The following is a 12721-nucleotide window of genomic DNA, read 5'->3' as shown; positions in this document are numbered from 1 at the left end:
ATGGGGTAAAATGCAGCCACAATGGCCAAATCTGTATGGATTATGGGAATGGACTTAAGTGACAAAAGAAATATGACAAGTCATGGGCGACAACCGCCACTCTTTCTACACAATAAAACCTCTCAGAAACATATAATATTACAGCAAATTTTTTGTATTATGTTGCACAAAAATGTCTTGCCTAAACATATACAATGAACAGTCACAATCCAAGGCTACTCTCTTAGATCCCACTGCCCCCTATTACGCATCTTCCTCAAATGTATTATTTTTCAGTTATCTTAAATCTTAAATGATCTTTACTAGCAAAAAATTTTTTAAATAAAATATATATAAAAATAATAAATATGTTATATCAGAATGTGTATTTATCTTTCTATCTATATATAAAGAGGCACTACCTGATATAGTGTTGGGTGAGAATTCTCTCCGGCAACCCGACTAATTTGACTTAGTAATAGCAAAAAATCGAAATAAAAGGCAGCACTCCAATTATAGTGAAAAACTAAAGGCCCCTTTTATTCCCTCAAATGCAGAGTTTCAGCCCTACTGCATGGAGTAGGCCACTCTGCCTTGACAAGGGTATTTAGATACAGGTTTAGGGCAGTGAACTGGATCATTGCCCCAGGTAAAGAAAAGCTCCACGGGAACAGAGTCGTTCTTGATGCCAATCAGTGCAGGCATCTGGGTTGTCATGCAAAAAGAAGGAGAACATGGGACCCTATATAGATAACATAGTACAGGCAACATAATGTATAATGCAGGTAACCTGTAACCAAGGCATAAAAAATTGTGCTATGTCGGGCTGTTTATACCATTGTGTGATTGGCAGTTCAGGTCAGGGCGAGGCAGGGGCATAAATTATAAAACCAAGTGTCAAATGCCCCTCCTCAACCAACGTGTTCTGGTTGTTGCCACCACTCCCCCTTATCCCATTTCTCTTTTGGTAAAGTTTTTCTTGAGAAATTTGTATTTGATTTGTTGATCTTTCCCTCTCATTGTTTCTATTATAATGGTTGTAAATGTTATGCCATGTGCAGATTGTAATTTGTATATTTGCACATTGTTTTAGATGTCCCAGCTGGCGTGAAGGAGAGCCTTGCACGTGGAGAAGATCCATCTGGTGGAACAATTGGGACATACCCATTACAGGAACAGTTATATAACATTGTTGTGCTTATGCACGGTCCTCAAACCCCTTTTTGCCTTTTTTGTAATAAAGCTGTGGCCGACCCCCACTTATCCAAAAAATGAAATGATGGTGTGGTCTACAGGTGCTAAGTATGACCCAGTTTTGGTGGGCAGGATATCTAGCTCAACTTCAGTGAATAAGTCTTTAATTCTTGCCCGGATTAACACTAAATATCTCTCTGTATGCATAGCCCACCCATGTACGCATTGTCTGGATAGCTTGTGTTGAGGAAGGTTCATACAGAGCTGACACATCATCAGTATTTGGTGGATACATATATCTTCTACAGTGCCCGGTTTTCCTCTCTTAGATGTATTCTGAGGATTTGTGGACCTGACCCTGTGGACTGCATTACAATACAACATAACTTACTGTGTATTGTGCTGCTATATCCCATTTATTTACTTCTACTAATACCCATTTCTGTATTTCAATATTTTGTGATTTTTAGAAGAGTCAAAAAGATACATAGAATCATCCCATAGCCAAATTGAAAGATCTTCCCAGAAGGCCCTCTTACTTTGTCACAAAAAACCTCTTAAAAATACATTTACAGTAATAGTTTTTCTTCTATTTTGTTGTTTACCTCCATAATTTCAATGAGAAAGATAAAAACATCCAACAAAACAGGAAAATGGGAAGATATCAGACTCTCAAATCTCTCTGGAGCCACTATTATTAGTTTTAGTCACTCTGATAAACCAGATGACTACAATGTAATGTGTGTCTGGTCATCAGACAACCATGTGGTGTCCAGCACAAGTAAATTTATAGAGGTCATCCTTATAGGCCTCAATGATCCATGGAGAAATTACAGAATGCTAGACTACTTTACCCATGGGGACTTTGGTAGTGGAAGACCCAAAATGGTCACCTCCAATATGTAGATACACAGCCACAATAGGTGGAACCTCATTTCTCGAGTGCAGTAGTCCCAACTTGTGGCTCTCCAGCTGTTGAGAAATTACAATTCCCAGCATGCCCTGAGCCGCAGATTGCAGACCACAGCCTTAGAGCCGCAGGTTGTAGACCATTCCTTTTTGGATTCCTTCATGTGATCTCCCTCTACCTACGATAAACTGGTTGAAATGTTCTAAATGTGAATCAATTTTGTTACATTACATTCATCAATACATCATAGTTTTCGATCACATTCATTCAATGAAGCATTCAGCAAAAAGTCATGTCCACATAGATTTTCACTAGCACTAGAAGCCCAGGCCAGCACTGAAGCATGGAGATGTCAACATCTTGTTTTATACATGGATATATGATAACTAAGAAGGTAAAGCAAACCATGATATTTACCTTTCTTGTCTTTCTTCTCTTCCTCCTCTCCACCAGCTCCGAGCAAGGTGAAAATGATCCCGGTCTGTGAGTTTACACCAACAGCTGTCACCACCATCCTGCCAGACCCCTCCATGACATGGGTACCTGCCAACACATGACTCATGATGAGTACCTCAACTAGACAGCAGGGACAGATTTTCATCCCTCTCCTCCTCCCGCCTGGTTCAAGTGAGGTCTTGATGTTATGAATTACAGCACAGATCACATTACGAGATTTGCCAAAGTGTCTGCAGTACAATTATGCTTCATATGCATGGGCTGTTAAACGGGAGGAAGAAAGAAGAGAACAGGAGCCAGTTGTGGAGGTTCCTGCTGTTTCCACCTGCTGTTTTGGTCTACTTATTGCCATTGTCTATAAAATTAAGCCATGTTAATAACCTACTCAAGCTTATTGAATAAGAGAAGGTTACGGCCAAGATCTAACATTGTCATCCTGCTCTTATAATTCAGCCAAAACCATTATTCCTCTGTGGATTCACTATTTTATCCTTGCGTCACCTGTGCAGTAGATCCACCATGTTAATACGACAATTATACAATTCCCTATAAACACTAGGGGCTGTCGGGTGCTGAAAGCCTATTTTCGTATACCCATTTAGGAAATTTGAGTAAATAGGGGCTGATCCAGGACCTTCATCTATTGAGTGGATAGCGAGTACATAGAGCGTCTTTCCATCTAAGACATATCGGCACTATGTGATGCTTCATTTCGCTTGTGGTGGCGCTGCAAGGGTAATGAAAACTTTCTGCAAGGTTCCCCCCTCAGATTATAACTGGGGACCTGTGCAGATATTGTATTCTATGGAAGGAGGGAACATAAGGTTTGTCATGATACCTGTAAACACATTGGCCCACATTGGCCCTACGCTGTCTCCGTAAGTCCCATAGAAGAGAATGGTAGTTGCAGAAACAGCATAGCTCGCATGCTACGCTGTTTTCATAACTGCGATTCACTACTATGGGACTTATGGAAACAGCGTAGCTCAGCAAGTTAAGCTGTTTTCTTCTTCATGATCGGGAATCACACGCATGAGCCGGAGCAGAACGGGTTTTAGAGAGCCCGGTTCTAGAGATATCTATCTGACATTTATGGCATATGTGGTTATGCCACAAATATCCCTGATGGGAAAACCCCTTTAATTTTTTAGTTGCCACATCAGTTCTGTTTATTAGAAAAAGGATACAAGAGAGATACTTAAACGGGTTCTTCACCTTCACCTACAAAGCTAATGATAAACTGGTTTGTCAAGCTGTCAGCCCCACTAGTGGTTAATATGGAAGGCCCTGGTGGTTGGTGGGTAGATTTGATCTCCATTAATGGGTTAGGTGGCCCCCAATTAAGGGAGGTTTCTTCTGGGACTGCAGCTTTTCTTCTTTCCTGTAAAGTGGTAAGATCGCTGCGAAACTCTTTATATGCTCAAGAACCACATGTATTCTGCTCTTCAGTGGTTGTGGTATTGTGATTTTCTGATAGGTAATGTCTGATACAATTTGTTGCAACCCTACTGTTTTTCATCTATTAAGGTCTTATTTATTTGGTGTCACCTGGTCTTGGGGCTACCTCTACATAAACCATCTTATACAGGTACACACATACCTATATGGGGGAATATAGTACTGTAGATATTTCCTACTACCATTCCTATGGTGTCTGCTCTTTAGTAGAATATCATAATAGCTTCTATCCACTTCCCATGAAAGGAACCCTCTCTAGCCTAGTCCGCCTAAAACATTTTTAGGATTTGTGTTGCTAAATTCTGTACTATTTTTTATTACAATTGTTATCCCTTTTCTCCTTTCCTTTTAATTTTTAATATATTATCAAGTTTTCTAAAGAAAATGTTTTAAGGAGTGGACTACCCTTGTCCATATGCACTATTGAAGCACATGGATGTAATAGATGGGGGTCTTCTACCAAGGGTTCTAGCCTTGGTGGAGCTGCTTCAGGAAAGGTTGTTGTCCTAGGTAGACAACCACTTAAAAATCTGATTAGTATGGCAGTAAGAGGGGTTTAAGAAGTGACAAGACTCACATTGACATTTGAATTAATACTTGGCCTAAAAAGTCTGAGAAAGACGGTTGCTAGGGACAATGGAAAGACTAAGTACATCCTTATCAACCAGGCTGTCCTGGATAACCCAGCTGGTCAGCTAAAAACGGGATTGGTAATGGAAGCAGTTGTGTTATACCCTTCCCCAATGGCATACATAGAAGATAGGGACCCAATAGCAAAAATAAAAAAGGGCCTTCTATTATTCTATTTTTCCACTCAGGAAAAAAGGGCATGGTGTTTGTTTCCCCCATCCACACCCTTTCCACGACCCTTGGGCCAAGGCCCAAACCCCTTGCTTGCTAACAATGCAGTCTCTTGGAGGAGTGCAGTAAAGCTTCTCGTCACCCAGTAGCAACGAGGATGGAACCAACCAGCGATGGGCCTCCTCTTTTCAAGGGTCCCATAGCAGCCACTACGGTATGTACGTCCTTGCCCTTTCCCATCCAAACCTGTGTTTTTAAACAGATTTTTCTTAAGGTGAATTAAGTTAGAGAAACTTTTGAAGGAACAACTTGGAAGTTATACATAGCTGTACACAGATTTCCCTTACTTTAAGGAAAACTGTAGAAAATTTATGATAGTCCTCAAAACAAACAAGTCATGTCTAGTATATTACATAAGGTGTCACGTCCTCACCAGAAAGCAGCATTGGGTCTTTTTCTACAGACTTGCGCACGTGGTCTGATTCTCCTGTCAACGAGCTTTCGTCAATTTTAAGATCATTTCCCTGGATCAGAACTCCATCTGAGGGCAGCAGGTCGCCTGCAATATCAAAGAATATTAAAGAAATGAATGAAGTTCATCGTATACAGGTGTGAGTCCCTACTGTGGGAGAGCACAATGTGGCAGAGGGCAAAATGCCCCCCTTGGAATTACTACAATTACAAAGTTGCTGGTAGAGTGACTTTTCCACCAAGTGCGAGATAAGAGGATCGGGAATACCAGATATAGGAAAGCAATTTTCTGAGCTAGAGCTAAAAAATATTAGTAATAAATGAGTAAAAACATATAGGAGAATTCGTCCTCCTACAATATAATCACCATATTTGATCTGGGCGATGTCTCCCACAATGAGCTCAGCCACGGGAATCTGAATGACTTGGGCATTTCTGATGACGGAGAATCTCTGCTCTTGTTCTATGCGACTCTGCAATCCCCGGAACTGCTTCTCCTTACTCCAGTCATTGAAGGCCGTCACCCACACCACGCATATAACAGATAACAATATAGCAGCTCCTTCTATCCACCCGGCTTCTGACTCTCCATCATCATGGCCTCCAGTTTGCACATTTCCACAGTCTGAGAGAGAAAATAAAATAAAATATATATAGTCATACAATGTTTCTCCAATGTCCGCCCTAGAGAAGTGTTGTCCCAACTCTACGATCATTTATACCCTCCATTTTAAAGATGATTCTGACGTTTATTGAACCCAATACTGGTTGATCTAGATCTCATCTGGAATCAGCATTCTCTCATAGATCATCAAAGGTCGAAAATGAGTGGACATCACCGATGACAATCCTTTTGTATATGATGCTGTTTTTATTACCGGTTTCTACTCATAACTGATACGTTGCAGTAATTCTAGTTTATATTCTATGTCTAAATGTCATGTTTGCTTTATGTGCTGCAAACTGATCTGTTTAGATCATTGAAAAGAACCGTACAGTCAGCAGATTGTGGATACCATTAGATGTTAATAAGACACATCATTCCCGCATAAATATTTTTAGCAAAGAAGGAAGCTGACTCAACAAACTTGGAGACCATCCCTTCATGGGCGAATGCTTGTGGAGCTTTCAAGGTTTATTTCTCGCATGTATTTAGGAGGTGTTGGAAACAAAAGCCCTATTCACCCACATGTATAAATTATATCTACTTGCATTCATCAACTAGCTATGGCTTTGTTCACATCTGCGTCAGGGCTCCGTTCATGGGTTCCGTCTGAGCTTTCCGTCAGGGGAACCCATGAACGGAACCCTGACTGAATCAAACAGAAACCGTAGGTTTCCGTTTGTATCACCATTGATTTCAAATGGTTTCCGTCAAGCAAGGGTTCCGTCATTGTGTCTCCGTTGTGCAAGGGTTCCGTCGTTTTGACGGAAGCAATAGCGTAGTCAACTACGGTATCGTTTCTGTCAAAATGACGGAACCCTTGCACAACGGAGACAAACGTAAACCATTTGGACTGAATCCGTCACCATTGAAATCAAAACCTATGGTTTCCGTTTGTTTCAGTCAGGGTTCCGTTCATGGGTTCCCCTGATGGAACACCTGAACGGAGCCCTGACGCAGATGTAAACGAAGCCTAAGGGTTGTCTGCTTTGTAAAATCTTTTTATGTTGAAAGGGTCCCCTGAAAATAAGGGTATCCTACTCAGCTGTAATCTGTAGGGGGAGCCGTCAGTGCCCATACAGGGGAAATTAAGTATTATATAGGCTGGACATACCAGGTTTTCTAAACTAGAAATTCCCTTTTTGTTTAAAATAAATAGGGTTTGAATGCCCATTAAAGGAGTTATCCAGGTTTCTAAAAATTGCTGGCTTTTTCTTAGGATAGGCCATCAATATTAGATCATTGGGGGTCCGACTCTAGGCACCCCCACTGATCAGCTGTTTGAAGGGGCCGCAGCGCTCATACTGCCTCTTAGTTTACATGGTTTTCTTTTTGCTCATACTTGCACACGTCGTTACATTTGTAGTGGCTGTGCAAAGTATTGTACCACTGTCTCATTCAAGTGAATGTAACGGCGCGTGCAAGTACAAACATAAAGGATAACCATGTAAACAATAAAGAGGCTACGGCCCCTTCAAACAGCAGATTGGCGGGGATGCCGGGAGTCGGACCCAAATGATCTAATATTGATGGCTTATCCTAAGGATGGGCCATCAATATTAAAAACCCGGATAACCCCTTTAAGCTCACAAGCTTGAATATGCACTGTATAACCACTTTGTTGCCAAGAGTGAATCTGAGAGTCTTGGGTTGCAAGGGAGGTAGTCTTCACTTATACAGAGGTCATCCATATTGGCATCTGCCGAAACGGGTGGAGTATACCAATGTGTGCCAACAACATCCCTTCACTACTAATAACTACTAGTGACACCACCAGATGTCCACAGGAGCATAGAGATCGAAAAGTGTCCTTCACCATTGGCAATGTCACCATTCGACCTGCTAGACAACCACACAATCCTAAAATACAGTTCCATAAACCAAGCCTGTGTGATCTGTATACTGAACAATGTTAGAACTGGAACTTCAGCACAGGTTAGAGATTCCCCAATGCACGTTGGCGTGAGCAGCTGTGCTTGTTTTATTGATGTAGCATGGCACACTGTATGTAGGTTTGTAGGTCAAGCAAAATAATAAGTTCTAAAACACGCTGAGAATTTAACACTTTCTTATGGAGCAGTGCATTTCTTGCTGAGCTTTCAGTTGCTTGTTCTATTTCATATTATTCTTTAATATTTAATGAGAATCCAAATTCCAGAACCCCACACATAGTAACAGCAAAAAAGAGGCATCTCCCTGCTTCACAATGTAATGACCCTGATGTGAAATTCTACATTGACAAATTACAATATTGAAATATTGGCTTTAGGGTTCATATGTATCATGAATGTACCTAGGCCCCTCTGACACATAAGAAGACCCCCTGACCCTGAGAATGAGAGTTCAGAAGGTTTAGTGCTGCAGCCCCTGAACAGCCGGTGACTAGGAGTGCCGCTGTGCATGGAAGACTTTGAAGGTGACGCAGCACTAAAGCAGTACTGTGGCCCATTCATTATCAGAATCCGGGGAGCTACCGGCAGTTGGACACACCCCAGTCAGAAAGTGATGGCTTAGACTAGCGATATGCCATAAGTTTCTGTTATTGGAATAACCCTTTGATTAGGGCTAGAAATAATTCCATTAAAAAAAGCCTTTCCAGGCTTTATGCACTTTGGAAAAACCCTTTTTGCTAGACAGACTTCATGAAAATTCTGGAACCCCAGCGATCAGCTGAAATCTGCAGGAATTCATGGCAGCAAACGTTCATTTTCCCTACAGTGCCTCCACAGGAGATATGAAGTATTACATGGTGCCCATAGAAATCAACAGAAATGTACGGACAAACTGGATTCTCCAGATAGAAAGGACACTATTTGTAGCTGTTCTCTGTTCTATTACCCCAGAATGCCCTAACAGTGTTGTATTTGGTGATATGATAATTCTAGTTCTGAAAATGTGTGGTCGTATAAAGATATAATCTTTTCTTCATGTGATAAGGTTTGCTGTTGATAGTGTTGTATGTAATGTACCATGAAACTAAGGCTTAATATTTTTATCTTCTTAAAGTTGCGGGGGTTTTTTTGTGGGGTTTTTTAAAAAAATTTTTTTTAAAGAAAGTTGTCCAATACAGATGTCACAACATAGTGGGATGGAGAACCTTGCTGTGAATGAAGGTCGTCCTCGATCATGGGCATGTCCGCTCTGGACACTGGGCCAATATTCGAGAGAACTTATGGTTTAGGTTTTAGCATTAATTTTTGTTTGAAGGCAAGTGTCTCTTTGTTTTTAATAAAGCTGAACCTGACCTCCACTTCCCCTTGAAATATCCATCTCCTTATGTGTTCGCTTCCAAACATGTTCTTAAGTGTTTTAAGATTTATATATGACTGTTCAGTCTCATCTAGATTCCACAGGACAACTCTGAAGAAGACAGTCAGTTTGGCATTTACTAGTTATGGGAACAGAGGGGATTAGTTAATGACCCCAAGAGAGCACTACAATAAACTTCTTCAAGGAGATCGAATGTTGGATCTAGACAAAAGAGGACTCAAGGGGTCAATAATAATTACTATATCAATTGCCTCCTATCCCCAGGTAGTAGTAGATAAAGTCAGTGTTTGTGGTTATATTACCCTTGTGACATATCTACCATACCTAAGTTAAGAGATTCTAATGATAATGGTAATTGGACATTACCTAAACACCTAAACACATATCATGCTTGTTGTAGTAATGACTTTTCATGATGCCGGTAGATAGACATGGACAATTAGAGAATGGAAGCTATTTGCAAGAAATATAGGGAGCGGTTTTATTCACATACATAGACAACTTATTCTTGTGGCGCAATGGGCATAAATGAAGGTGGATGGACAAAAGACTGGCATGTCCCATCTCATGTCTTATGTCCTCTGAGATCTCACACCAATGTGTAATGAAGACCTATTTTGTCATTGGGCACCCTCTATTACGGAACCAAGAAAGAAACATTGGGGCTACAGGTTACAAAATATACATATACATCCACCTACTTGTTCGTAAAGGGCAGTTATGTGTAGAATTGGCCATCCTTAGAAATGTTCCCTAAATAATATGGCAACAGCCAGCCACATTATCCATGGGAACAATAGAAAAGTAATTTGAGTGCTGCATATACTGAAGAATAATAGTAGATGACAGTTATTTTCCCATGTGATCAGTGGCATAGCTATAGGTGATGCAGAGGTAGCAGTCACACCCGGTCCCTAGTGCCTGAGGTGGCCCAAAGGCCCTTTTAGCACAGTTTTAGAAATGACACACAGTAGGTGGGCAATGGAGAGAAGTCCGAGGAAAGAATTCCTTGATCTATTACCGAGGAAGAAATCCAAGGAGAAATATTCGGATTGTCCGCAGGTGCTGCTACCGTTGCATTGGCTTTTAATATAGCTGGATACGATCTTAATAATAAATAATTTGATTTATTGTCTTTAAAAGCAACGGGATTCAAAGCCAGACCAACTTCTTCATCTGGCAAAACACAAGTGGTGAGATACCTCCAAGGAGCTGATTATATCAAAGGAAAAAAAACGCCAAAACTAGATTACATCATGCAAAGTGTCATACATGATGTCATAGGTTAAAGGTTGTCTGAATCATTAAAAAGTTAAAATAACATGGAACATGGTAATTTGTATAAGAGTTATATATAAATAAGATTTCCTCTATAGTAAAATTCAATACACTAAAAGTCATAATAAATATAAGTGTAAACTTGATCTTAGACGAAAACAATTAAAATGATGTACTCAGTTTTATATTTTTTTATTTTGTATGTATTGTTTAGTCTTGTTTGCTTGTATGTTTCATAGAGATAGATATGTTTGTATGTTTCACATAGAGATAGATATACTGGTATTGTAATAATAAGAGCTCTAATGGTGATAAAGGGATACGGGAGTCCTGAGGTTGCACGTGTGAATCTTTAGAAAGTTATTAATAGTATCACATGACTTGGAGGCCCTTTAGGTTTACAATGAATTCTGGGGTTACCAAAAAGTGGTGCGCAGGCTTAGGCTGCAGCTCCTTTGAGATGTATTTTTGTATGTTGTGTTCCCAGCCCAACACTACCAGGTCAGCATAACTGATCACCTGAATATTGCCACCTTATATATCAGTTGATATGTGCGCTTTGTGAGTTTTTTCTTTTTTTCCAATATAACGCCGTAGATGGGGGGGGGGGGGTCTAATATAGATTGGGGCCTAAGAGCTGCAAGTCACACCCCTGCTTGTTAGGTCTCAATCTGCTCCAAATGATGTCTCCTTGTCTAAATTTGTCTATCAAATGTCATTACTTCCTATCTCAGTGAACATAGAGTCTCTTCTCTAAGTAGACCTAACTGTTGTGGTCACAAACAATAATGCATATAGGGGGCTGGGAGAGAACGGGGCAGGGAGGACCCAAATATGAACAGAGAAGCAGTTATGGAAGATGGCTCCCAACCTTGGGCTAGGGTAGTAGGACACATGCTTCAAAGGGTAGTAATAGGGGTTGTGTTCTAGACATTTTTGTGGGCAGGTGCCCATACACTGACTAGTATTAAGTTCATATACAAGACTTGTGAGATTCTTGTCATGTGTATGGACAGCTTGAGACACATCTTCTGAGCGGTGCCTGACAAGTGACATCTGATATATCAGGGATGAAGTTGTGAATCTATAGTACAGCAGCTCTAAATAATAAATCCCTGCTCCAGGTATTCATACCTTTCCGAAGGAGAGGACTACACCAGAAAAACAGAATGTTCTACAGCTCAGAAGTATCGAACGCACTTGAGGAGCACACATTAATACTTAAAACCAAGAGAGCATCCTAAATCCTAAAAGCATCAAATATTATAACAAAATTACCATTTCTCCTTATCTCACTTCTGGAGGATACACATATCTGTGGTTAGCTGGTTGGACCATGGGCATTTGGTAATTTTAAAGTCAGAGCATCTTCATGATATTAGTCAGTACTATTATCTCTTCCGTTGTAGAAGGACATGGAGATGATGAGAGTGCTTAAGAAAGGGTCTTCGGCCAGGTTGTTCCCATCACTTGGTATTGGGTGGCAAGAACCTGCACAGGACTACCCTCTACAGAAGAACTGCTTTGTAAGCAAATAAGAGGGTGTGGAGTTGGCCCAAGGGTCATGGAGAGGAAAACAAATACCAGGCCGTTTTTGGTCTTTGCTATTGGCCCTCCTCTCTTCTATGTATGCCACTACTTACTAAGCTTTTCATGAGTTGACTTTACTATGGATCTGAGAACTTAGTTGATGAGAGGGCAGGGTAATGGTTATAGTATAAGCGGTTCAAGTCAAGTCACACTAATCCACATGAGTTGTGGTATCTGTATATGTTTAAGACCCTTTTATTCTATGAACTAATGATGAATTATTGATAACTTCTCTACACCCATTTCTCAGCTCACTGGCATACATAGAAAAGAGGGGGCCTGATGGTAAAAATCAGAATACACTACCCTTTAGGGCCTGGTGTTGGTTTCCCCCTGTCGAACCTTTCAATGACTTTTGGGCCAATTCCTTGCTCTCTTGACGGCGAACAATTCTATTCCTCCTACATAAATCCTCGCCACCCAAAGGTGTATGGGACCAACCATGGGTAAGCCCCCTCTCTCCAAGGGCAGCTGTATGGGTTGTTTCTTCTTCACCATCAGATAGACAGATATACAGAGAATCAACATAAGAATAGAGAGAAAAAGACATCACCCGGTGGTCAATACAATCAATAGGTGAAATATTGGAGAATGTCTGCACCAAGATGTAATCTGGGCGGAATTACCTTTCAAAAACTCATATACACAAC

General features: G+C 40.7%; 1 protein-coding gene across 5 annotated transcripts in view; it reads right to left on the bottom strand.

Moving 5' to 3' along the window:
- Positions 1–12721, bottom strand: part of ATP2B3 (ATPase plasma membrane Ca2+ transporting 3) — a 172039-nt gene that overhangs the window by 66973 nt on the left and 92345 nt on the right. For all 5 annotated transcript variants that reach the window (XM_075835358.1, XM_075835354.1, XM_075835355.1 and 2 more), the window contains exons 5-7: positions 5637–5894; positions 5232–5357; positions 2501–2626 (exon numbers count right to left, since the gene is read on the bottom strand). In XM_075835358.1, coding sequence (XP_075691473.1) covers positions 2501–2626; positions 5232–5357; positions 5637–5894 — 510 coding nt within the window. The remainder of the gene's footprint in view (positions 1–2500; positions 2627–5231; positions 5358–5636; positions 5895–12721) is intronic.

The sequence above is a fragment of the Rhinoderma darwinii genome, chromosome 8 (genome assembly GCF_050947455.1).
Source record: "Rhinoderma darwinii isolate aRhiDar2 chromosome 8, aRhiDar2.hap1, whole genome shotgun sequence".
NCBI lineage: Eukaryota > Metazoa > Chordata > Amphibia > Anura > Rhinodermatidae > Rhinoderma > Rhinoderma darwinii.
This window is presented reverse-complemented; position numbering and strand designations above follow the sequence as displayed.